Genomic DNA, 26,888 nt, shown 5'->3' with positions numbered 1-26,888 from the left:
CAGTGAGATTTAGGGTCATGAAAAGGCCTTACATTCCATGCCATCTATTTACTTTTGCAAAGTGAACTTTTTCCAATTTATGTTGATATTATGTTTGCTTGGGTTTTCATAAAATGCCAGATGAGGTATAACATTTTACTGTGTAAGTATATAAAGGTAATCAGTAGACAAGGAGAGAAACCCTAGCACTGTTCAAATTAAGGTACATAAGGAAGTTAAGGATAGTTTTCAAAAAAATTTCTAGAGCTTCAAAAGTAATGTATACTTCCTTCATTATCTGGCAGTAACTTTAAAACTTAGCAAGGAATTAATCCTTTTATAGGTGCTTTCTCATAAGGAAAAAAAAAACATTTGTTAGCTTCTATAGTAATGTTAAATTACTTGAAATCATATAAAGTACCTGCACTAGTAGATCCAATTCCTGTGGTCAGTACAGATCTTGGTGTAATTTTTGCGGCATATTTGAGGAATTGAGATTTCCCTGTACCAGGATCCCCAACCAATAAAAGATGAGATTCACCTAGAAAAATAAAATATGTGAAGTTTTAAATCTGAGTGGAGCTATGAATAATTATAATTAATCTAAAAGAAAATAGTTCACATGGACTGCCAACACATTTTTCTAGTGTTTTGATGTATATTTTTATGTAAGGCCATTCAAAGAAGGAGTTAACTGTCAAAGCTTAACTTTACTGAATAGGACATATTTCAAATATATATTCTATTAATAAATTGTGTGCTATTTCTAGATGTTTAACCCCTGTTTAACATTTTAAAAGTCTTGGCATATAAGGTTTCTGATTTGATTTTTATTTTTTATTCGATTTTTATTTTTTAAATACTAAACTACTGTGATTAAAGCTTTCCATGCAAGTCATGTTAAGGTTTTATTCTATTTTTATTTAGGTACTTGGAAGTGCTGGAGACTTTATAAATGCTTCTTTTATACTTACTAGATCATTTAAAAATGTAACAAAACATTTTTACTTTATTAAAATTTTATTAGCTTAGTTAAGTATCTTAGAATGATTTAAGTACTCTTATTTTTCAAATGTAACATGAATGGAAATACAATTCTATGATACTATCAAACTGACTAAATTTCTTAAGTATTCCTCAAGTATTTTCTAAATATATTTATAGGAAATCCACATTAAGTTCAACATTTAGTGTATTACCTTCCAAATAACAGGCGATCAAAAAAACGTGTATCTTATAGTGTTTTGTATTACACTGCATGGTTTTAGATCCTTGCTAAGCTTGATTTAAAATTATGCCCATTTAGTTCTTTTGGATTACACTTTGCTTAATATCGACCATAGAGAAGACATTCAGACTAGTTAAGCTGCAAAAGAGCTTTCTGCCATCCAGATATAATTACATTTTGGCAATCTTTACGTGACTGTGTGATCTATACCAGCATCTCATTCAGATGGCACATGTACCCACCAGCAGAAGGGAACCAGCATGCAGATGACTGGCTAACTGGCATTATCAGACAAAGAAATATTCTGATAATCCCAAATGGAGAGACTGACTTAGAGTCATTGAAATACACTATTTCTAACCTTTTCCTCTTAGTGATCAAGAGATCCAACTAAAAATTTAACACAGAAATTAAATAAAAAACGTTATTTTGTGCCTTTCTTATAGGCAATAGCAGAAGTATATAGCTATTGACAAGCTTAATGATTATATCTGGAATTAGAGAAAGTAGATACTGACAGACACAAGTGTTAGGCTTAAGTGAGACAGTTTTAAATGACTACATTTAGAAAATAAAATTCAACAAGCAGTTTTTGGTAAGGAGAGAGAATGTCTAGCCTTCTCCTTGCATGTTCATACTTCTCAAAAGCTTTCAGTGGTACTCACCCCTGACCCTTGTTCCTGCAGCATCTGTCCTCTGAATCCCACCAGCCAGCACCATAGCCACAGCAAGCTTTACTAGATACATCCCAAACACTTGTGGGCACAAGCTGGCCAGGATTTCATTCCTTCCTGCAATAGACAAAGGTCAGAAGTCGACGACGATTTTCAAGAAACCTTATTAATATTTCTCTTCCTATCCTAACTGACCATCTTCCTATATGTATATTCTTTCCACTGTTCTAAAGTGATCAAGAGGCCCAGGTCCAAATAGCTAAAGATAGTAAATGTCTTTGTTTAGCCTCTATTTTTGTTATTCTGATTTTGCCTTTTTTGAGAAAGGATAGGTGGCCAGACTGGCCTTGGATTCATGATGCTCCTTAAGTGCTGGGATCCCAGGAGTGTACCGCCATGCTCAGCTTACTGTGCTTAGGTCCTATGCCATGAGTGCAAAGTGCTTTCTACTCCTGGATACCACCTGATTATATGTCTATAAATTCATCATATGTCAGAGGGAACACAAACAGGAATACCCTTTTCCCCTTTACCCATTAGGCCACATTGTTGCTTAGAATAATGTCATATTTTCTATGTAGAGTAAAATTACCCACTGTCTGATTACAAGGAAAATGTTCAGTCTTGAACATGAATCAGATTGTAATAACCTACTGGTTAAGTATCATCAGAGAGGAAGGGTCTTGTGAGAGGAAATGATTTTTCTCCAAAAGTAGAAGGGAAGGAAGTGAAAAAAAAAAATCTACCCTGTGGAATTATAATCCCTCTGTACAACACCTAAATAAAAACAATAAATTTGTGTTAATTAAAAAGAATCTACCCTGAAAGTAAAATCTAATTCAGCATTTATTCCAGCTGTTAGGAAATCTAATGAGAGAATTAAGATCACTGCAGAGTTGAGCATGGTGGGACATGCCTATATAGCTATACAGGAGGCAGGGGCAAGAAGACATAGGTAGCAATGGGACCCCTGACTAAAACAAAAAGGAGTTGGGGTATCCCTTGGTGCTAGAGCCCTCATCTAGCATTGTACAAGGCATTTGGTTCAACTCAGCATCTCAAAAAGAAAAACTGCAAAATATAACTCCTGCAATCCAAGCTGGAGATCTTGAATTCTTCTTTAAATAAACATCAATATTTTAAGTTCTGTTTCCAGAACTATCAAAGCATCAAGTCTGAGGCACTGTCTATCCCATCGGTCAGGTATTTGACTAAGTCAGTAGTGTAATCTACAAGATTCTGACAGGCCTTGATTGTGTTAGCTCCATACACAAACACTTTTTTTTGTAATAAATCAAGATTGGCTTTTTTGATGCTAGGGATTGAACATAAACCTCATGTAGGCTGAGCATTATTAAATCTCTAAGCTTAGACCCAACCTTGCAAAAAAAAAAAGTTAAGGAAAGAATGGAAAGAAAACGAGAGCTGAGAGCAGATACTAGACAGGCAAGGCTCTATGTATTAAGGGAATAAGTCCCACTAGCACATGAAAAAACAAACAAAACCATGCAAGCCTGAAGAGTCAGTTTTGTTGAGAAAAGGTAGACTGTAATTAACTTGCTAGCAAGACTCATCCCAATAGCAAAGGACACAGATTCTGGTATCATGCCTGAAGGCAAATCCCAGAAGGCCATTATTTTCTATGGTCTGTTCTTGGGTAAGTTTTTTAACTTTGTTTGCTACCATTTCCTTATGGTAAAATAAATGGCACCGACATGATTCTGTAGGGCCCATGACAAATTACCTGCCGAACAGTGAGAACTTATTAATTAGCTTTGTTTTATATTACTTGTGCTTAGTTCTGTTCTCAAGATTTCCTCAACTAATCAATAAACATTATGAAGTTAGGACAACTGTTGTATCAAAAAAGCAAAAGAAAAAGAGAAAGACACTATAGTAAATATGCCGTCAAAGTTGAAAAGCAAGTCCTTGGATCATGACAGTACAAATTTCTGTGGCTGTACCACGGAAGAGAGTGCACTGAAGTGAGCTCCATCCTGGCTCCTTTCCAAATTTCTGGTTCCTTACATGTCATTAATGTGCCTATGGTCTTGCATCTTGGCCTTCAGTTTCCTCAATGAAAAATGCTGCTGAATTTGTATACATGTAACCTAATAGACATTTTGTGACCTGCCCTCTTTTGAAATGTGTTTTGTGGAAGGGCGTCACTTGAATTAAGTATGACATATTTCTCTGCCCTTTAAAAACATGTCTGGAAGCTGGATGCCATTGGCTCACCTGTAACCCTAGCTATTCAGGAGGTGGAAATCTGAGGAAAGGAAAGCCCGTGGGACTCTATCTTCAATTAACTATCAAAAAAGCCAAAGTGGAGATGTGGCTCAAGTGGTACAGCACTCATCTTGAGCATAAAAGCTCATGGCCCTTAGTTTTAAAGCCCCAGGACCAGAAAAAAGGAAAGAAAGATGTCCGGAGCCCTCAAAAAGGATATGATATTGCACCCAGCTTTGCTTACAGCTAATAAATTAGATATGTCTTTCACTTTTTTCCCTCTTAGTGTTTTAAATTCTTTGACTACAGGACAGGAATGAATGAAGAGGAAGATGAGAAACCATAAACTAAAGAAAATAGTATGTAATATACTGACAAATATAAGACAAGAAAAATAAGGGGGAAAAAAAAGCAGCTTCTTCAATAACTGAGTCACCCCACACAGGTTCAGATGACCCAAAAGAACCAGTTCTTATATTTGTTGTTCTTTCCAGAAGTTAGGCTCTAAGGTCAGAGATCCTTGAGGGCAGTGCAGATCAGAATAAAGCCCCTTGGCTTATCCTAGTTGAATACTCACAGTATCAAGCATCAGCCATGAACCAAAAAAAGCTAAGTGAGCCTAAGGCTCTGAGTTCAGGCCCTAGTACCAGCGCACGCAGGCAGGCAGGAAGGCAGGCAGACACACACACACACACACACACACACACACACACACACACAATATGTACAGCATTCTTGTGGTTAGTTAATAAAGTTACAGTGTAAAGAACTTTCAGCTTATATATATATAAACATGTATATACACACATATACACATATCTACATAGTAGACACAGGTGAAAAAGCATCTCAAAATAAAAACAAATGTCCATATTTAGGCAAATAGCCTTATTTTATGATTCAGCATGAGAGTACATTTGAAATGGAAATAGTATATTATTTTTCTTGGAGATGCATTCAAAGAAGAATGAGAATACAATTCAGTTGTTTTATACATACAGGGCATTTCAATAATAAAAACTGCTCTGTGAACCCAGACACAGTGATGGTATATTGTAATTACACTTTAGGCACACAGTCAAAATTGACAAAGCTCTGTATATTCACTTTTCTCTTTGCTGCTCTGTATATTCACTCTTCTCTTTGCTATTTACATCCTGCTTTTTTTCTTAAGTTCTGGTAAGGATTTATTTTAGTAAAACGGTTAAAAGAGGGAGAAATGCAGAATAAAAAAACATTTCCTGCCCCCCCATGCATGAAATGAGAGTTAAAAACTCTATACCATGCTTTAAAGTCTTCAGTTAAAATAGGGAATTGTTATCAAAAATATATTTCATGAGGCCAAGAGCATGGCCTACAGGAAGAGTGCTTGCCTAGCATGTACAGAGCCCTGGTTTCAATTCCTCAGGACCACATACATAGAAAAAGCTAGAGCGCTTGCCTTGAGAAAAGCCTAAGGACAGTGCCCAGGCCCTGAGTTCATGACTGGCAACCACCCCCCCCCCCCAAAAAAAAAAAAAACCATTTGATTTGATGAGGTTTCACAATAGGATGAGTTTTATCTTTTTTTTTTTTTAAGAACAAGCAAGGAAGAGAAATCTATGTCTTTTTTTTTTTTTTTTTGCAGTATAACAGATGTTTAAAAGAAATGAAAAAAAAAAAAGTTCCAGGAAGTTTTCTTAAGAATAAGTCTGCAAGTCAGAAAAGAACTTCAAAAGAAGATTATGGATAGATCCTAATGCTTTGAACTCAGCTGTGAGTTACATAGCAGATAAGATGGTTTGCAAATCACAAACAGCATATTTTCTTGTTTGCCAATCCCAGGGCTTGAACTCAGGGCCTGAGCACTGTCCTTGGGCTTTCTCAAGGCTAGAGCTCTACCACTTGAGCCACAGCACCATTTCTGGCTTTTTTCTATATATGTGGTACCAAGGAATTGAACCTGGGTCTTCATGCATGCTAGGTCAAACCACTATGTCAAACTCCTGGCCCCACAAACAGCATATTTAGCTAAATTGTGTTGCCATTAATAATTATGAGCTTTATGTCCTAAACACAAACCTGCAAAAGGGTCATTCTTATAGTATTCCCAAAAGTCTTCAAATTCCTTTTGAACTTCCTCATCCATGACAATACCTGAAGACTGCTCATTGTTTACTTGCACATAGTTGGCTTTCAGGACTATCTCCACCTCACACCGCACATCTTGCTGAAAGGGCTTCCAGCGTTGCATTACAACTCCACAGACAGTGATGTCATCACCTGGGAAAATTCATCCACTTGAGTCCAATAGTAGATTATGTGTGCTGAGCACAGACTCATGCAACCCAAGTCCAGAAATGAGAATTCCCACAGTAGGGTTTGGAGTGTATGTGCTCATCAAGAAAGCAATTCCCCAGCAAGCTGGGGGCAGAAGAACACACCAAATTCTCAATGATTTTTTTTTAAACAGACACTTCTAATCTGCAGAGTTAAAGATGAAGTCAATATTTTTGGTTTTTGTAATTGATGTGGTAAAACACATCAAATTATTGCTCTTCGTTGGGAATAGTTTTCTGGTAGATTGTCACCCACATTGTTATGTTGGTGACATTCACATCATCTCAGAGTGTAACTACTCTCACTTTGAGAAGAGATGTGGGAATTACAGCCCCAAGGTGAATCTATAATCAACTTGATATTAGGAAAAGAGACACTCTTGTATGCTAGGCATCTTCTTTAGTTTCTCACACGTCCATTTTTTATTTTCTTCACTGCTTTTCCTTTTTTTTTCTTTTTAAATGAACTAAAGAAATAAACTAAGAAATCAATGGATACCTCCTCTATATCTTTCTGAAAACACAAGAATCACCCAGGTTGCTCCTTTTTAGTGGTTACTTCCTACCTAGAGAATATTTCCCATCAGTAGCAGTTGAAATATTAGACTTGTATACTTTCCTAAAAAACAAAACAAAACAACAACCAAAAAAAGTCTGGGTAATTTATCTGCACATTCACATATGATATCTGTGCTTCTAATTAGATATAGTGTAATATATAAGCTAACAAATATATGTAAATGTTTGCTATTCTGTACTTCAGTAATGGAACAAAGGAGGCCAAAAACAAAACACAATCTTTTCATATTTCAGTCATACTGAATGTAGGCTGTTGGACAGGCCTCATACCCAATCCTGATATTTACACTTTGCACAACAGTCTAAAGATTAACTGCTAAATTCTTTATGACCAAGACTGTGCCAATTTTCTGTTGTTTGCTGAATTTCAATGTGTAATGTGTTCTCTGCTGAAATTTTGATTTCCTGAAGAAAAGTATTCTGTAAATACTAAATGCATGAAACTGGTAGAGTCAGTGCATAGAAGACACATTTCCAGCTGAAAGCAACTTCACAGTAAATGCTGACAAACACATTAAATAGGTATTTTACACATGCTGCCAAGATTTTTTTCAAAACTCATTTGGAATAAAATCATTTATGATAATGTTCACCCCCAAATGACTAGAACATCTTTGAACTTAAATATTTCCAACAGTCTAGTATAATTCTAATAGGTGATAGTTTCCACATTATTTAACTGAAGAACTTTAGATATAGAACTTATTTGTAGAATGCTAAAATAATAGTGATTATGTGGAAAATGCACCTCATTGAAGAGTGGCTAAAAACAATAACTCATCAATTTAGATTTAAATCCCAATTCTATTCCCATTAGCTATGTGACCTTGAACAAATTACACAACCTTCCTAGGAAAAGGGAATAGATAATGAGAATTATGTCATATAATACATGGAAATTACTTCATTCCATATCAAGAAAATGCTGACTTTTAACAAGTACCGGCTACTGTTGTACTACTCCTTGCCTGTATTTGCATAGTGCCTAGTTTATTTTAAAATCCTAATTCATATGCTTTCATTTACTCAAGTATTCTTTGAATGGCATTTTTATAAGGCCATTACAATAGCTGGTTTTCTTTGGTCATTGGGCCTGGGTGCTGTCCCTAAGCAATTCAACTCAAGGGATACCATCCTACTCCCAGGGCCTGGATATTGTCCCTGAGCTCTTCAGCTCAAGGCTACGGCCCTACCCTTGAACCCAGCCCCATTACCCGTTTTCTAGAGGTTAATTAGAGATAAGAGTACCAGGTTCTTTTGTGCCCGGGCTGGCTTTGAACCTTGATCCTCAGATCTCAGCCTCCTGATGTTTTTTGTTTTTTTATTAATTGCTGTTATGCTGTGGCACACAGAAAAGAACCCAGAGTCTGGGCATGGTGGCTCATGCCTGTAATCCTAGCTACTCAGAAGGCTGAGATCTGAGAATCACCCTTCAAATCCAGCCTGGGCACTAAAGTCCTGAAATTGTATCTACAATTAACCACCAGAAAACAGAAGTGGGGATGTGACTCAAGGGGTAGGGGGCAGTAGCCTTGAGCTGAAGAGCTCAGGGACAACACCCAGGCCCAGGGATAGGGAGGTAGCCTTGAGCTGAAGAGCTCAGAGACAATGCCCAGGCCCAGAGTTCAAGCCCCATAAACCACCCCCACCCCCCAAAAAAAGAAAGAAAAAGAAAAGAACCTGAATCCAAAGTTAGTGAATATGCATTCCTGTCCTAGTTCTGTCACCTAATTCTAAGTGACCATGGACAAATCCAGCTGTTTATGAAATAACCAGCAGAGCCAAATCACTAAGCTTTAGCCCAGCTCTTAAGATTTTCCACCTGCATACCAGTTTACTCACAAAGTTAATTAATCCTCTACATTCCCTTGCTAGTGATCTTGGGGAAAAATTAAAAGTGGCTTTTTTCTAATCTGTACTTAGGACTTTCTACACAGGCCAACGTAAGTTTGAGTGTGTGTGTCTATGGCCTGGGCACTGTCCCTGAGCATTTGTTGTTCTTGTTGTTGTTGTTGTTCAAGGCTGTGCTCTACCACTTCAGCCAGTTCAGCTGTTGGCTTCTTGGTAATTAATTGGTAATAGGAGTCTCACGGACTTTCCTGCCCGAGCTGGCTTTGAACCATGATTCTCAGATCTCAGCCTCCTGAGTAGCTGAGATTACATGAGTAAGCCACTAGTATCCAGCTTTAGAAGTTCATTCTTGCAAGGTAACTTTCACTACAGTCCTAGCTATTCTAGAGGCCTAACGGGGAGAGTCATTTGAGCCCAGAAGTTCAAGCCCAGCATGAACATCATAGAAAGATTGATCTCCACAGGGTAAGAAAAGATCCATTCTTACCAGATTTGCAACTGTCTACTAAGTCATCTTCTAGGATCACTTTCATAGATCGTGGAATACTTCCAACAGATAGCCTTTGAACCTAGCAAGGAAAAGAAAACACTTACTCAACAGGCTGGCTAAGTATCTAGAAATTTACTAGTACTTACAATTACGGTTCCCATATTTCTGGCATTATCATACAATAAAATATGATGGGTGGTAGGCTCGAGCTGAAGAGCTCAGGAACAATGCCCAGGATCAGAGTTCAAGTCCCATGACCAACCAAAAAAAAAAAAAAGTATTTACATAAATGCTTCATCTGGCACAACAAATAAAACTGAACCTAAATTCCAAATAGTGCTTTTAACAATGCTTAACCAGTTAAGCCTACTTTTATCATTTAGTTTAAGAACAGTTACCACAGAATTCTTGTCATTTTAATTTTAACATCATTAAGTCATTCTGCAATCTTCTTGTCAATGTTCTATATAAAATAGTGATTATGGTTTCTATAAACTATATTTTAGTATATGCACAGGAGTTTCAAGCTTTGATTTTCTACAAAATGACAACACAAGCTCATTTGTATCCATGCACAGACTCCATATTTCCTAATATAGCAATATGACCACAGAGAACAACCTACTCAAATTTGTTATTTTCTCATTTATCTGATCACTTACTTGTTCTTGAATTTTTATTTCCTGGTAATCTCTACACCTGGCTGGTGTAGATGAAGACAAGTCTGAGAGGCAAGTGAATTTTGAGGAATTGCAGTTCTCCAAGCTGGGACATGAAGAGGGCCGGCAGAAGGTGTAATACTGCTCAAAGTCAGCTTTGACCACAAATACGTGCTTGCATTTGTTGCACATGTAGTCCCGCTCAAACTCCAGGACCTTCACCACACTTGTCCGAATCACTGTTCCAGTGACAGATAAGAAATGCCCCACGTCCTTGGTTTTAGGGATGTGTTCTCTCACTAGTTCGGGACAGATGGGCAAGCCTGATGGGAAAACATCATTGACTTATTCCATGGAATATTTTTGTGGGAAGAAATTTTGTAAAAAATTCTTGTGTTTTACTTAAAAAAAATCTGGCTATTGACCCAATTTAAAAAAATGAAAGATTATAAATAACAACTATCAATGGACTCTTTTAAAAACACATATCTAAAGCCAGGAATGGAAAGGAAACAGGTGGATTGCAGGTATGCACCACATTCCTGTGTCTCCATAAATCAGAATTAAAGATTCAATTATGTGGCTACACAGAAGGTGGCCAAGTTAGTGAGTCAGGGGCACCAGCGTCTCTCTCTTTCTCTTGTTTCTCTCTCTCTCTCTCTCTCTCTCTCTCTCTCTCTCTCTCTCTCTCACACACACACACACTCACACACACACACACACACACACACACACACACACACACACACAACACACACACAGTCTGAGAATATTGAATTCAAGGTCAGCCTGGACTATAAAACTATAAACAAGATTCTCTCATGGAAAGCAAACAGACAAAATATTAGTAACCAGGATACAACAAAAAAAAGAAATAGATTATTATAGGACGATTATCTCAGTAGGTTATAAATACAGGATATAATTATAATCACATCTAACAAAAATAATGTTGCTGCTTGACACATAAGATCAACTGATGATTCAATCACAAAGCAGAGTGATAAAGGGCAGGTAGCAAGATGACCAAACAGTTCCACAGTGCTAGGCTAGTGTGTTCCAGTTAGAATACATAAATACGATAGTGTTTTCAAGTCTTGACTTAATCTGTAAGTTTGTCTACAGTATCACTTTACCTCTTATAAAGATGGTATTTTTGGCATTAGAAAGGCAAGTAGCTGTGCTAAATCACGGTAGCACCTCCTGTAATCTCAGCACTCAGGAGGTGGTGGGAAGATCCAGAGTGTAAGGCCAAGTTGGGTACTTAGCAAAACCCAATCAGAAAACAACAAACATCAACAAAAAATAAATAAAATGAGTGAGCATAGTGGTTCTTGCCTGTAATCCTAGCTACTCAGGAGGCTGAGATCTGAGGACTGAGGTTCCAAGCCAGCTCAGGCACAAAAGGACCTGAGACTCTTATCTCCAATTAACCTCTAGAAAACAGGAAGTGGGGCTTAGCTCTAAGGTAGGGTGGTAGCCTTGAGTGAAGAGCTCAGGTAGAGAGCCCAGGCTGAGTTCAATACTCATGACCCATAAAAAATAAATAAATAAATGAAATGAAACAAGTAAAAAAATGCAATAACAAAAGCAAGCAACTACAAAGTCCCAAGTTAAGATTTTAGGCAGCAAAGCCATTTTGAGGTACCTGTGAGGCAATACCAGAAGGGGGAGATGCTAACTGTGATTAAAGAATGCCTCCTAACAGATTTATCAGGTGGCATTTGTTTTGCTGGTTTACATTCCATGGCCTATTGTCCCCAGAATTTAGTGGCATAAAAATCTGGCAACAGTGAACACTAAAGACTGGTCTGTCAGATTTGCTAAACTCATGGGAAATAACCATATTAGGTATTATAAATACCTGAATGTTCTATAGTTAGCAAGTTTTCTCCTTGCCAGTATATCCATTCTGAAGCCTAACAATAATAATAATTACCACAGTGTAGTATGGGAAGTCTGGAGAGAGTCTAAGATGTTGGGCTACATTAATCTAGCATGGTAGGTTATCCATGTACATTCGCATCTGAATTTCTTCCTTTGGCTTGCGGAAACTCTCCATACACCCAGCGATGATGTGTGGATACGCCAGAAAGTCACTGCTAACATCTTCCCTGATCATCTCTTTTTCTGTGCTTTCAACACTGAAAACATATTTTGCCTATTTTTCAATGGCTCTGTTCGTTGCTCACATTATTCAGATTGTGCCACATTTTGACACTGAAGAATCATTTCAATGGTTTTGTGATTTGGTATTATAACCTGCATGAACCTGACAGTTGGTGATGTCAGAAAACAAATTTATTTCTCTTTTTTTCCCAAATATTGAGGGAATGACTCATTAAAACATGAAGTTTAAAATTTTATGAAAGAAAAAGGTAAAGAAATATTAAAAGAAAAATATAAAAGAAGAAATAAATTTTTGGGACATCTGTATCTGTGCTAGAGATAGATCCAATCTACAACTTTAGGTCTGTGACTTTCAGAATATAGTCCCTGGATAAGCAACATCTGAAAGCAATGACCATGCAAATTCCTAGGTCTTGTGCCTGACCTTCTCAATTAAAAACTCTAGGGTAGGCCCAGTCATCAGTTTTAAAATCCTTCCAGATAATTTTGATGCCCATTAATGTCTGCAAATCACTGCTATAAATAACATGAAGGTGTTATTATTTTTTCTTTTTCATTGTGCCTTGTAACACTCTTCAAGTGAACCATTGAGAAAACCAGTTAAGATGTAGCTACTAAAAATCCCCAAAGCAGGGTGCTGGTGGCTTACGCCTGTAATCCTAGCTACTCAGCAAGCTGAGATCTGAGGATCACAGTCTAAAGCCAAGTTCCTGAGAGTTATCTGCAATAAACCACCAGAAAACTGGAAGTAGAGCTATGGCTCAAAATGGTAGAGCATTAGCCTTAAACAAAAGAACTTGGGGACAGCACCAAGGCCGAGTTCAAACCCCAGAACCAACAGGAGAGAGACAGAGGGAGAGAGGGGGGAGGGAGAGAGGGAGGGAGAGAGAGGGAGGGAGAGAGAGAGAGGGAGAGAGGGAGAGAGGGAGGGAGGGGGAGAGAGGGGGAGAGAGAGAGAGAGAGAGAGAGAGAGAGAGAGAGAGAGAGAGAGAGAGAGAGAGGAAGAGGAAGAGAGAGAGTGAGGACATTCTTGAAGATAAAATCAGAAATACAATTGAGAGAATACAAGTCAATGTATTTCCTAGAAAAATAGACCAGAAACTTTTATTTTCATATGGAAAGTGAACAACAGAACTATCTTGGGGTTTTAATAATTGCCTCATCAGAAGGCCAAGAGGGAGTTGCAACATACCCAAACCAGACTATTTCTAGCCCTCAGTTTTTTCACATGTTATTCACACTGACTGGTATGCTTGCATCCTTTGCTGGCCTTACTTGTCCTTCTAGACAGGTCCAGTGATGACCCCCAGGAGAATTTACACCCTGTTCTGTGAGCTAATAGGGCTAACATGTGTCTTGAGTGATGCATGCGCACAGTCTGCTACCAAGCTTCTCCACAGCTGTTTAACATGTCCAAGTCCATATACCCAGGGGCATACAGATGCCATCTGGTAACTATTTAACCAGAGAACTGTCTCCTGAGTCTTCAGCTCCTTTAGACCAAAATCATGTTGTTTTTCATTTGCCCTGAGTCTAGCAATTTCCTATATATACCATGTTCATAGAATGAGTATTCCTAAGGCAGCAACATATTATACGATTTCGTTTTTCAGGCTAAATTTATGTGAAATGGATAGGGTCATTTAGGAGATAATTTTAATATTTAAATAGCTTGGGAAGGTATCTAAACATAGGAGAAACTAGAACTGTTCCCTAAATACCATTTCAGAGTTAAGACTCATTTAACAATCCTCACTATTTCTAGAGTTTATTTAGTGCTCTGAAGCATGATAATCTTAGTAGGCATAATGATCTCAAAAAATTTTAGAGTAGGAAATATAAATACAAAAGCTACTTTTTTCATTTATGTGAAATATCTGGCCATTTTTCAAACATTTAGTTCCTTCTAAGTAGTTCTACTCTAGTGACTCTTAACTGTTTTGGAATAATGTAAATATTCTTGTTGCTTACAGGCACCTATCCTCAAATGTACTGTAAGGTAAATGGTGCACACTCTACATACTCTACAACTTGAGCCATGCCATGATTTTTTTGCCAGTCCTGAGGCTTGAACTCTGGGCCTGGGAGCTGTCCTTGGACACTGGTTTTTATTTATTTATTTATTTTTTGGATTGGATCTAATGCTATTTGCCCAGAGCAGCCTTAGACCCTAATCCTCCTACGTATACAAAACTGGGATTATAAGCAAACAGTACTGTGCTTGGTTAAATGCTCCATTTTCTTTTCTTTCCTTTTTTTAATGAAAGAAATGTATGGTTTTGAATTTAATTATGACTGCATTTCATATTACCAAATATTTCTCAAAAAAATAAAATGAAGGGCTGGGAATATGGCTTCATGGTAGAGCTTGCCTAGTCATCCATGAAGCATCCATTCCTCAGTGCCACATAAACGGAAAAGACCAGAAGTGGCACTGTGGCTCAAGTGGTAGAACACTAGCCTTGAGCACAGAGAGGCTAAGGGACAGCATCCAGCCCTGAATTCAAGCCCTAACTGACAAAAATTAATTAATTAATTAATTAAAATAACAAGAAAATGTACCAGTCTTCATTCATTTATACAATGATGACACCTTTAAAGTATTTTTTAGTAGGTTTGGGGCTTTGTAGGGAGTCTAGAGGTGAGTCTGCATGTGAAGAAGAAACTGAGGTTTAGTGAGATAAAGTAATCAATCTCTTTCCTCCATTCTTTCCTCACTTCTTTCCTCTGAATACAAAAGTATCGTGTGCTTAAAAGAAAGTAATCATTTATTATTCTGATGTAAAGCAAGTATAAGAGGAAGGCAGGCACACACAAGCAATAAGTACTTAAGTTTCCCAAACCAGAGAAGCAACTCTAAACAGTTACCATTTTTTTGGGGGGGTGGGGAAGAGGAGGATCATGGGACTTGAACTCTGGGCCTGGGTGCTGTCTCTGAGCTCTTCAGCTCAAGGCTACCTCCCTACTCCTGGAGTCACAATGTCACTTCCGGTTTTCTGGTGGTTAACTATGGATAAGATCTCTTGGACTTTAGTGCCCAGGCTGGCTTTGAATGGTGATCCGCAGATCTCAGACTCCTTAGTAGCTAGGACTACTGGCGTGAGCCACAACTGGCTTAAATAGTTATCTTTTAAATTCAGTTTTTCTTTCATGATCCAGTACTGTCTTCCAAGAAATAATTTCCTAGAATGAACTGTTACACTGTAGGGCTTCTTTTTCTTAAAATTCTTACAACTGGCTCTTCATTTCCATCTACCTGTTAATAATCATTTAGAAAGCTAGCTGCTGTTGGCTTATGTCCATAGTCCTAACTACTCAGGATGCTGAGATGTGAGGACTGCACTTTGAAGCCAACCCCGGCAGAAAAGTCCCCATGAGCTTCTTATCTCCAATAAACTACTCAAAAGAGCTGTCAAGTAGTGCTGTGGCTCAAGTGGTAGAAAGCTAGCCTTGAGCACAAAGAGGCTCAGGGACAGTGCCCAGGCCAAGATTTTAAGGCCCAGTACGGGCAAAGTAATCATCATCATCATTTTGAAAACAAAAATCAAAAGGCAAAAACCAAAGATTTGGTGGTAGGAACTCAAAGACACAAGTTTGTCTTCACAAGTTGCTATTTGTTCTACTGCAGATTAAAACTAACCTGCTAAATCTGTCACACATACAACAAAAATAGTGAGTTCCTAATAGGTAGCTAGCCCAATAATAATCTTAATACATAAATTAATCAATTTCCTAGAATGTTTTGAAGGTCACTGGACAAAATCCACCACTTTCCTAATTTTTGTAGTTACAAAAGCTAATAACAATTTTACATACACATAGAAATATAGATTCAGAAATACTGTTTTCCACACATCTCCCTGCCAACTGTCCACAAGACAAGCATCCCAAAAGATAATCACTGTAATCTCAAAAAAGAGACATGCAGGCATACATAGTATCTATATTTTAAGTGTAAGTATCAACTATCTCAACAGTACTTGGAGCTTTAACTGGTTCTAGAAAATGACACGAGAGCAACATCCTTAAGAGACTTACCTGATACCCTGGCATGAAGATTCGGCTTCATAGAGACATCCTCAGTTTGAGAAAGGGACTGGAATATTGTCAAGGCTGATCTCTGGAGTGCACTATTAAAAATAGTTAAGACTTCATTGGGAAATACATTGAAGTATTCTCCAATTTCCATGTTGGTCTCAAAAAGGGTCATGGCATTAACCACAACTGGATAATGAGCATCTTCATCTCTTTCCTTCAAGATCAGAAGAATATCGTTCTTATGGTACTCTGAAACGTAAGACTCGAACACTTGACCCACCAGGTTAACTTGATCGCTATTCATCTTGAATCTAGATCACTAAAGAAAAATAAAGATATTATTCCTTTAATATTTAGGATTAACATAAAATTTAACAAGGCCAATTAGTTATAAATCATCAGAACTTGAGTTAACACTATAATCATAAAGCAATATCTGAACTTACACATCTGAATTATCTGTTAGTCATATAAAATATGTAGTTTAAAAATGAGAAAAGTTAAATTTAAGTCAAAAAATTCCCTCTGCCTCTTTCCACCCTCCCCCCACACTTGCTCTCAAAACTAAAAATCCCCTCAGTAGATGATTGGATCAACAAGATGTGGTATTTAAACACAATGGAATTCTATGCTGCCATCACAAAGAACAACATCATCCCATTTGCAAGGAAATAGACTTGAAAAAAATCATATTAAGTGAAGTAAGCCAGACCCAAAGGAACATATGCTCAATGGTTTCCCTTATTTGTAATAATTAGTACAAAGCGTGGACTCTGCTAGCACAGAATTACAATAGCTCAAAACCTAGATATATATAGGATGAGGCTAAATGAAAGGACCTACGGGATATGGAAACAAGAGCCATATAATGTGTGATTGTTGTTCTTAATGTACTATGTTTTTTCTCATCTCTTTTGTTGTCCCTTGGTTATTGTTACAGTATCTTACCTTGTTATCTGGTATATTGTATATACAATTATTTGTTTATTTGAAATAGGAAAGGGAAGGGGGGAAACAAGAGAAGAGGAGGGGGGTGGGGGAAGGAAATGGGGACAAAAACATGAGAAGGGGTATAAATGTTTGTGAAGTATGCACCTTCTATCTGGTGAATATAACTGTAACCCTTGTATCAATTACAATTAAAAAAACAAAAAAATAATTTTTTTTTGTTTTGGTCGGTTGTGGGACTTGAACTCTGGGCTCGGTGCTATCGCTGAGCTCTTCAGCTCAAGGCTACTACCCTACCCCTTGAGTCACAACACCACTTCCGGTATTCTAATGGTTAATTGGAGTAAGAGTCTCATGGTCTTTAGTGCCCAGGCTGGCTCTGAACCATGATCCTCAGATCTCAACCTCCTGAGTAACTAGGATTAAAGGCATGAGCCACCGTGCCTGGCTCAAAAATAAAATCCTAAACACAAGTCTTTCTTTTGCTTACCATATTCCCAGTAGAGTTCTTCTTAAGAAAGTTAGCTCTAGGTTTTATTCAGACAATAGTATATCATTCTTTTTAATTACACACATCCTCATCCACAAATATTCTCCATTGTTAGTTAGCATGACAGCCAGGTGTAAGTTGAATTATAGTTCACTTCAGCAGTGTATATATGAAGATTAATGTGTTTCCTAATTTTTTTCTCTCTAGAAAAAGTTATAGGCTTCAGTAAAGCTGAATAAATAAGTCAAATTTAAAGAGCACCTTCAAAGGAGAGAGGAATTACATTCAAAAGAGATGGTAAGTTAACTACACAGGACAATAACAAATGTAAAAACTCTTACCTGCTTGGGAAACAGATTAGGCACCACAGGAAAAGTTGTCTTTAAATTTGACTTATTTCGCTTAGCACTTATCAAATTAAGCTTAAACAAATATGAAGACTTATGAAGTTCATAGGGTTAGCATCCTAAGTATATGTAATTTATGCTACTAGAAATATTTTGCCTGCTCTGAGAATCTATTATGTTGCAATATGTGAAAAATTTAAGGATATAACACAGTTAGGCCAAGAATTCTTATAACTTCAAAGGCCAGAATGAGAGTAAGAATATAAAAGTAATATGCCCAAAGAGAACGAGGGAAAGTAGGGCATTGAAAGGTAGCTAGCTCACTACACAGGAGGTAGAGATCTGGAGGGTAGCAAGTGGAGGCAGCTGAGCAGAAAGTTAACAAGATCTCAGTTCAACAAATAAGCTTGGCCTAGCAGTGTATACGGGTTAGTCCAGCAATGCAGGAAGTCTAATTAGAAGGGTCACAGTCCAAGGCAGGGCCCAAGGAAAAATTCAGACCCTACTTAAAAATCAATCTGAAACTTAAAAGGCTGAGCTCAAGAGTGAAGCTCAGAGTTCAAATCCCTAATATTGCCAAAAAAGAAGTGGACAAAAAAAAACAACTGTGAGTAAATCATAATCACTACTAACTATTGTTAGATAATTTAAATTCTGTTAATATGAAGCAGAAACAGCATTTGGGAAATAATGAGCACACAGATTCCCACAATGTAGTTTTGCTTAAACAACCAAATAACAAAAAACACTGGGCTCCTGAGAGGGGCTCAGGGAGAATCTCCCAGATCTTATGTTCATTGAACATTTTGGAAAAAGGGCTCCATAGACACCAGGAAGAGAGGGCAGCTGCAGAATTTAAGATGTAAATTAAGGTCAGATGATATTTCGGCTTAGTCACACCTGCACTTTTATATTGTTCAGGCTATTTGGAAAGAGCCTTCGTTTTCCACATCTGCCCCCTACTAGTCAAACTTCTTGCTAATCCATGTTCATGCAGGCAACTGATTTGAGGCACTTACTGTTTTGAGCAAGGTCTTTGCACACACCTCAACTTCTCTTTCCTTTCCCGGAGAATTTGGGGTCAAAATGAAATCATTTGGCTTTATTGACTCCTGTAGGTACACCAAATCTCCGGGAGAATTGGTGGCCCCGCCCCTTCCACAAGCCACGCCCCCACGACGAGCGGCCACGCCCCCGAGGGCGGGGCGAGCGCGCCCAGCCCGGCGGCCCGGCGCCGCCTCGCGCCGCAGCCACCGCTCGGCCTCCCGGAGAATGCGGAGTCGGCGCGCTCCCGGAGGCGTGCTTCCGAACTTTCTTTTTTTTTCTTAACCCACCGGTCCTCGGCTAACAGGCCTCGCCCCGCAACACCTCCGCGGGTCGGACTCGTCCAAGGCTTTGCTCTCCGGCTGCTGCTTCACGCAGCAAATCGCGAAGCTGAGTAGTTTTTGAACTTGGAAAAAAAAAGGACGTGGACAAGACTTGGAACTAACTGCAGTAGGCCAAAAAAAAAAGAATCGTCACCTGGGAAACGCGGTGGCGGCTGTCACTCTCGGGCCGACACGCAGGGTCTGAAGTCACCGGAGAGCGCGGGAGGCCCCCGGGCCTCGCGGTGGGGTCGCCGACGCGGCCTGGGGACGCGCGGAGCCGGCGGGGGCGGGGCGTGCGCGCGATCGCACGGGGGCGCGCGGCCTCCGTCAGGCCTGCCTCGCGCCCAAGTCCGGCCCGGCCCGCTCAGGCCCGCGCTCCATCGACCCAACTTTCCTCCTGCCTAGGTGGTTCTTCCGGGTGGAGACGCCAGCGGGCGGGCCGGCGGGCGCGCGCCCAGCTCGGCGCCGCGAGTCGCCCGCGGAGGGCGGAGCTGGGCGGGATGCAAAGAGGGGCGGGGACTGGAGACGGGAGGGCGGGGCGTAGAGGAAGGGGCGGGGCTTCGCCCGGGCGCCTGGCACCAAGCTGGCTGTGCTGGCATGCAGCCTTGGGGTTTGTGTTTTAAGAACTGTGCCTAACCCCAAAACACAAAAGCTCTCCTCCTGTGTTTTCTGGTAAAAGCTAGAGATTTTGTTTTTATGTTTTATAAGTTGTGTGATCTAATTAGAGGTAAGTTCTATGCTTTTTAGGTCACTGTTTTGCCTATGGGTATCAGCACTTGTTTAAAGCGCTTTTCTTTGCTCACAGCTTCCCACTGACGTCAGTCATCAGTTGTTTCCTGGCTCAGGTGGTGTGTGGACTGAATTGTGTTCCCTTAAAAGAAGAAGATAGCGAGAATTCCTAAGCCCCAGAACCTTCCTTCTAAATAACATCTTTATAACAAGTAATTGAGTTAAAAATATGGTCGTTGGGGTGGCCTCTCATCCATTAGGATGGTATCTTTAAAAAAAAAAGTCAATGTTGAGTACAAATACACTGTAAAGAGAAGTCATGAGACCGTGAGAGAAGATAGCCACGTGCAGTTAGAGGTGTCTTTCTGAGTAAAACTCTCATTTTGTTTGCAATGAAATAGCCAGAGATGGTCATAATAGATTAGGATTCCATAATTTGATTTAGTTCTGTCCTCTCCAAGGAATTTGATTTTGTATCACAGATAAAAAACAGGACTAGTGACTTGGATCGTAAGCTTGCTTACGATTGAGCCAATGCCTTACACATGCGGGGCAAATCCTCTACCAGTGATCTGATAGTGATCTTTAAAAACAGCCGCGGCCCTATGTTAAATGATTAGCTGAGGAAAAATGGCTAACATCAGCTTCAAACATAGTTGGAACCACAATTGATATATAATATTCAATGGAGTTATTAAATAAAAGGAACTCAGTGGCTTTTCCACAATATTAAAATGGTTTATAGTATTTCCCACATAGCAAATTGAGTTTTAATTTTCCTGAAGAGACATCTTACAATTAAATCATACATGAAGGCATCATGAACTGGTGATTGCACTGATGCTTTTGGAATGCATGGCTAAAGCTGTTTGCCCATAGTGGGTGACCAACATCTGTTCTGAAAGGTCCCAATCAAAATTATGTCTGCTGGATTTTATGATGTGGAACTTTGCTCTGGAAATTGACCAAAGAGTGAAATTTAGAAACTAAAATGAATTCAGTTATAGGTGTCTTCCTAAGTGAAACTCTCATTTTGTTTGTGATGAGATAGTCATAATAGATTAGGATTCCATAATTTGATTTAGTTCTAACCTCTCCAAGGAATTTGATTTTGTGTCACAGATAAAAAACAAAATTAGGGCTGGGAGTTTGGCCTAGTGGTTAAAGTGCTTGCCTAGCATGCATGAATACCAGGGTTCGATTCCTCGGTACCACATACATAGAAAAAAAGCCGGAAGTGATGCTGAGGCTCAAGTGGTAGAGCTCTAGCCTTGAGAAAGTCCAAGGACAGTGCTCAGGCCCTGAGCTCAAGCCCAGGACTGGCAAAAAAAAAAAAAAAATTAGTGACTTAGATTATAAACTTGCTTTACTAGCCAAAAGCCTAGCTAGGCTATGTTGTATTACTGAAAAATGTCCAAGGGACTTCTTTAACTTCATTTAATTTCTATTCTTGGGTCAAGTGAGACTAGAGAGAGCTTTTTTTAGTGTTCCTACACAATTTCTTACAATTGAGTTATTCTTAAATGTTGTAATTTCCCCTTATCAATGGTTACTTCACAAATCACCTTGAGGAGGTCATCTCACCCAATTTTCTTGTTAGAAAAATTATCAAGAATCCTGACCATGACTTCATCTAAATGTCTCAGGTAATTCCTTATAGAATTCAAGGCTAGGACAGTTTTTTCTATTTCCCAAACTTACTATCCAAAGGATTGATTTTATATCAACTGACATGTTCAATTGTACAACTACTTAAAGATAATAAAAAATAGAGAATTTAGAGAATTAGTAACAACAATAATAAAACACAAACTGTGGTCCTCAGATCTCAGCCTTTTGAGTAGCTGAAACTGCAGGCACCCAGGAAGACTATAATTTTTATTAGATATCTTCACTCTGTTCAATTGTAGTTGCTTTTTAATTCTTTGGGGATGAAGCTGTGTATATGTATGGTGTATTTGAACTAAAACATAAATTGGCCATTTAGACTTTTTCACACCTGTGCACACAGATATTAACACATACATAGGGTGTCAGTTTCCTTCCTATCTAGACCTATTTCACTAAATTCCTTCAGTAATATGTAGGAATCAAGCATTGGACCTGAAGGAAAAGCCAAAAGATAATTACATGGTAATTTACTTGCACACGACTAGGAAAAACAGAAAACAAATCTTTATCATCCTTTAGTGAGGCTGAGCTGCCATGCTAATCAATACTGCATCATGCTCCACCATTCTCAGTCTCTGAACTCCTGTCCTACCATTTCATTTTGCTCAAGGAGTTAGCATTTTTCTACCATTCATTGTGTCAATATATTGTCTAGCTCCTCTGCTTCTCATCTGTGCTTCATAATGATGCTATAGGAACACTTGGGATTTAAAAAAAAAATTATTCCAACCACTTTAAATTATGCCGGAGACTCGAGATGTTTGTTGAATGACCATTTGTAACGGAGAACTCCTGGGAAGAGATGTCTTAATTCAGCATGAGGGCATGGAAAAGACTTCACAGTGGAAGCAACTAGAATTCTCAGCAGGTGGCAGTAGAATCTCATTTAATGAAGAAGTCCCAAAAAGCAGAAATGGGAAGTATAAATGCTTAAGACTACTTTAGTTGATTGTGAAATTCTTCATGTGTGAGAGGTCATCTTACCTCATTATTTACCACCTGTAATAAATGTTTAAACATGAGACCTAAACTTATACCAAAGTATAAACATACTTATAGAAAATTGTATAAAGATAAAAAGCAAATGGAATAAAATAGAAAATATTATCCCTTATTAATATACAGTCATCTCTAATATAAGTATTATGTTTACTCAGAAGACAATGCAATCATGGAGATAGGTCTCTGCTACCTAGTCCTTTTGTTAGTGTGGTAAAATGTACATGAAATGCACCATTTTAACCTCTTGTAAAGTATACCATTCAGGAACATTAAGTTCACTGACCATCTTGTGTAACTTCACTGTCATCTCCAGGATTAGAAAAAAAATCAATAAAAACCTTTCTGCATAGAAACTCTATACCCATCAATCATTCCATTGTGCCCTTTCTTTGGCTTCTAGTAACATTTACTTTCCATTTCCTGAATTTACCTCTTCTATTCTAGGTAGTTTCATATAATTAGAGTCACACAGTTTGTCCTTTTTGTGGGCTTATTTCATTTAGCAAGTGCTTTTAAGGGGTTTTAACCACATCGTGAGGGGTTTTAAACACATCTCAGAATTTCTTCCCCTGAAGGAGAATAGTGTGTGTGTGTGTGTGTGTTAGGGCTTGAACTCAGGGACCCATGCTCTGTTGGCTAACTTGCTCACAGTTGATGCTGTACCATTTGAGCCATGCCCGGATCTGACATTTTTCTGATTAATTCAAGATAGTGTCACAGACTGCCTCACTGAGCTTTGAACAGTGATCCCCTGGTCTGAGCCTCTTGCCTAGCTAGAATTACAAGCCTGAATGATACTTTCCCAGCAATGCTGGTCAATTTTCTATTGTGTGTATTCACATTTTGCTTCTTCATTCATCAATTGATGTTTGGGGTTGTTTCTACCTTACTGCTATTATGAAAAAACACTACTAAGCACATTGGTATACAAGTATTTGCCCCAAGTTTCCATTTTCAAGTTTAATTTTGTACATGTATGTAGAATGGACTTCCTGGATCATATAGTCATTTATGTTGCTCTTTGAAGAACTGACAAACTTTTACACAATGGCTTCACTATTTCATGCACATTCACAATGGCTCCAATTTGGCATTCTTGTCAACACTTATAAGTTTACATTTTTTTAATATTACAGCCATTCTATAACTTACATCTCTGTATTAACTAGTAAAGTTAAACATCTTTTCATTGTTGTTGGCCATTTTAACATCTTTGGAGAAGTGTCTGAGTCATTTGCTCATTTTTTTTTTCCAGTCCTGGGCTTGAGAGCTCAGGGCCTGAGCACTGTCCTTGGACTTTCTCAAGGCTAGAGCTCTACCGCTTGAGCCTCAGCACCATTTCTGGCTTTTTTCTATGCATGTGGTGCCGAGGAATCGAACCCGGGTCTTCATGCATGCTAGGCAAGCACTTTAACCACTAGGCCAAATTCCCTGCACTCATTTGCTTTTTACTCTTTGCTAAGTTTTAGGAATTCGTGATTATTCTGAATGCTTAGCCCTTTGCAAAATATGTTCTGCCACTTTTTTTTTTATTGTCTTTTTATCCTGTTGATAGTGCCCTTTGGTGCCCAAGAGTTTAAACTTTTTATGGAATCCAAATTTATCTGTTGCCTATTGCCTGTGTTTTGGAGTAATGTTCAAGAAACGAGGAGCAAAGTTCAAGTCATAAAGGTTTTATCCCATACTTTCTTCTAAGTGTTTTACACTTGTAGTTGTTCCATTTAAATTTTTGATCCATTATGAGCTAATTTTAATATGTAGTATAAGGCTAAGGGTCAACTCCATTCTTTTGCAAAGTTTTCTCAGCACCATTTGTTGAAAAGATTGTCCTTCATTCAGCATAAGCGTCTTCATACATTTATCAAGTCATTTGATCTATGTAGAAATTTATTTCTAAGCTGGGTTATTTGGTGATTTCAAGTCGATTTTGACTGCTAATTAAAGTAAATTATATTATTACAGTCATTGAAACATAGCTACACTCAGCAAACTGTACTCTCTACCACACGATGAAAAGCACAGCAGAGCAAATCAGGTGCAGCTCCATGATGTAAGGCCCCATCTTCGAATTCTAGCTCCAGTGTAGTGCCACAGATGCCATTCTCCCCTAAGCCTCTGTTTCACTCTAGATTTAAAATGTGCAAATTAGATTTAAAATTAGGGAATTTAGGGAAAGCTTCAAATAAGGAGCTTAATATTTGAGATGTGGAATAGATACAGGGTAAAGGAAACAATAATTCTACATATAACAAGCAATAAAAAGTGACAGAATAAAATAAGAACAAAACATCAAGAGATATGTATAAAAATCAGCTTGACATTAAAGTAAGGCAGTTCAAGGAATGTCTGTTGTGCATCTATGAGGAAGGGGTGTTTGTGGCTCAAGCCTGGGATTCTAATCTAGCCACTGGACAATCAGTCAATTAACTACCAAAAAGCTAGAAGTGGAGGTGTGGATAAAGTGGTGTAACACTGGAGTACTAGCCTTGGGAACTAAAGAGAGAATTATCAGAAGAAGAGATTAAAATGGTAGAAAAGCATATGAGAAAATGTTCATCATCTATGGTCATAAAGGAAATGCAAATAAAAACAACCCTAAGATACCACCTTACCCCAACAAGAATGGCCAAGATTTTGAACTCAGACAATGACAGTTGCTGGCAGGGTTGTGGAGAAAAAGGAACCCTACTGCACTGCTGGTGGGAATGCAAACTAGTTCAGCCACTCTGGAAAGCAGTGTGGAGGTTTCTTAAAGAACTGAAAATTGACCTTCCCTACGATCCTGCCATACCACTTCTGGGCATCTATCCTGAACATCATGACCCAAGATATTATAAGGACACCTGCTCAGCTATGTTCATCTCTGCACTGTTCACAATAGCCAGGCAATGGAAACAATCCAGATGCCCTACTGCAGATGAATGGATACAGAAAATGTGGTATATATATACACAATGGAATTCTACATAGTCAACAGACAAGATAAAATAATGGCATTTGCAGGGAAGTGGAAGAATCTAGAGCGAATCATGTTGAGTGAGACAAGTCAAGACCTAAGGATCAAAAGGCGCATGGTATCCTTAATATGTGGCTATTAAATCCAAAGAGTACAAGAGCAAGGACTCAATAACTGCATACCCAAAGCTATGGACATGGTAATGGAAATACAAACATAACTATATAGACATAAAAACCTGTGACTCTATAGACATAATGTTTTATTTCATAAATTAATATGTTTCTATGACATACAAACCCTTAGCCTAATTGCGATTAAGTTCTAAATACTAAGTCCCAGTGATTGTCCTTCCTTGAACACTTGTATGTTAAACTTGTCATTTAAAATATGATGTAAAAATCAACGTTAATAAATTATTTAAAAATAAAAAATAAAAAAGATCTAGAACGTTGCTAGACTGAGACCTGCATAATCAAACAAACAAACAAACAAAAACCTCCAAAGAACGTTAATCCTGATCTCTGAAAACATCTTGAGCCCTCCCACCCTTATGTACCTTAATCCTAATTAAGCCCAGCTATCTACTCCTTGCATTTAAGAAGCTGAAGATAGATTAACTCCAATTATGTGGACAGGTTTAAATATAAACGTAATTTATCATGATTAACTGACAATCACATTTACATTTCTCAGCTATATGTACTTTGTTTTCTAAGAATACTACTTCCTTACCTCTAGCAATTTATAACTTTTCCCAAATTATTTTTTTTGTGGGGGGAGGGAGTCAGTCCTGACACTTGAACTCAGCGTGGGCGCTGTTCTTGAGCTTCTTTGCTCAAGGCTAATGTACTACTGCTTTGAACCACAACCCCACTTCTGGTTTTCTGGTGGTGAATTGGAGATAAGAGCCTCCAGGAGACTATTTAGCCCAGGTGGGTTCAAAATCTGATCATCTGACCTCAGTTTCCTGAGTTAACTAGGATTGTAGATGTGAGCCACCAGATCCTGACCCTGAATTTGATTTTTAATAAGCAATTTCACATTATCTTTTAGGAAGCCAGGATAGAAAGTATGGTTTTATTACTCTGTCACAGTAGTAAAGGTAATGGTTGGTGGTGGCAGAGCCATGCCAGGGAGCTTCAGAAAAGGAGTTTCCTCTGAAGGAGCAAGTTCAGTCAAGGACTGATTGCAAGAAATGGA

At 38.4% G+C, this 26,888-nt stretch overlaps 1 protein-coding gene across 2 annotated transcripts in view; it reads right to left on the bottom strand.

The window, feature by feature from the left end:
- Mcm9 (minichromosome maintenance 9 homologous recombination repair factor) overlaps nucleotides 1–19,755 on the bottom strand; it is a 67,361-nt gene extending 47,606 nt beyond the window's left edge. The window contains exons 1-7 of one of the 2 annotated variants that reach the window (XM_090338215.1): nucleotides 19,482–19,755; nucleotides 16,176–16,494; nucleotides 10,011–10,330; nucleotides 9,346–9,427; nucleotides 6,172–6,372; nucleotides 1,873–1,998; nucleotides 401–520 (exon numbers count right to left, since the gene is read on the bottom strand). In XM_090338215.1, coding sequence (XP_090194341.1) covers nucleotides 401–520; nucleotides 1,873–1,998; nucleotides 6,172–6,372; nucleotides 9,346–9,427; nucleotides 10,011–10,330; nucleotides 16,176–16,479 — 1,153 coding nt within the window. In that variant the 5' untranslated portion in view covers nucleotides 16,480–16,494; nucleotides 19,482–19,755. The remainder of the gene's footprint in view (nucleotides 1–400; nucleotides 521–1,872; nucleotides 1,999–6,171; nucleotides 6,373–9,345; nucleotides 9,428–10,010; nucleotides 10,331–16,175; nucleotides 16,495–19,481) is intronic. The other variant, XM_090338216.1, reaches the window with a different exon arrangement.
- Between the last annotated feature and the right edge of the window lie 7,133 nt (nucleotides 19,756–26,888).

The sequence above is a fragment of the Megascapheus bottae genome, chromosome 8 (assembly GCF_031878675.1).
Source record: "Megascapheus bottae isolate mThoBot1 chromosome 8, mThoBot2.hap1, whole genome shotgun sequence".
Lineage (NCBI taxonomy): Eukaryota > Metazoa > Chordata > Mammalia > Rodentia > Geomyidae > Megascapheus > Megascapheus bottae.
This window is presented reverse-complemented; position numbering and strand designations above follow the sequence as displayed.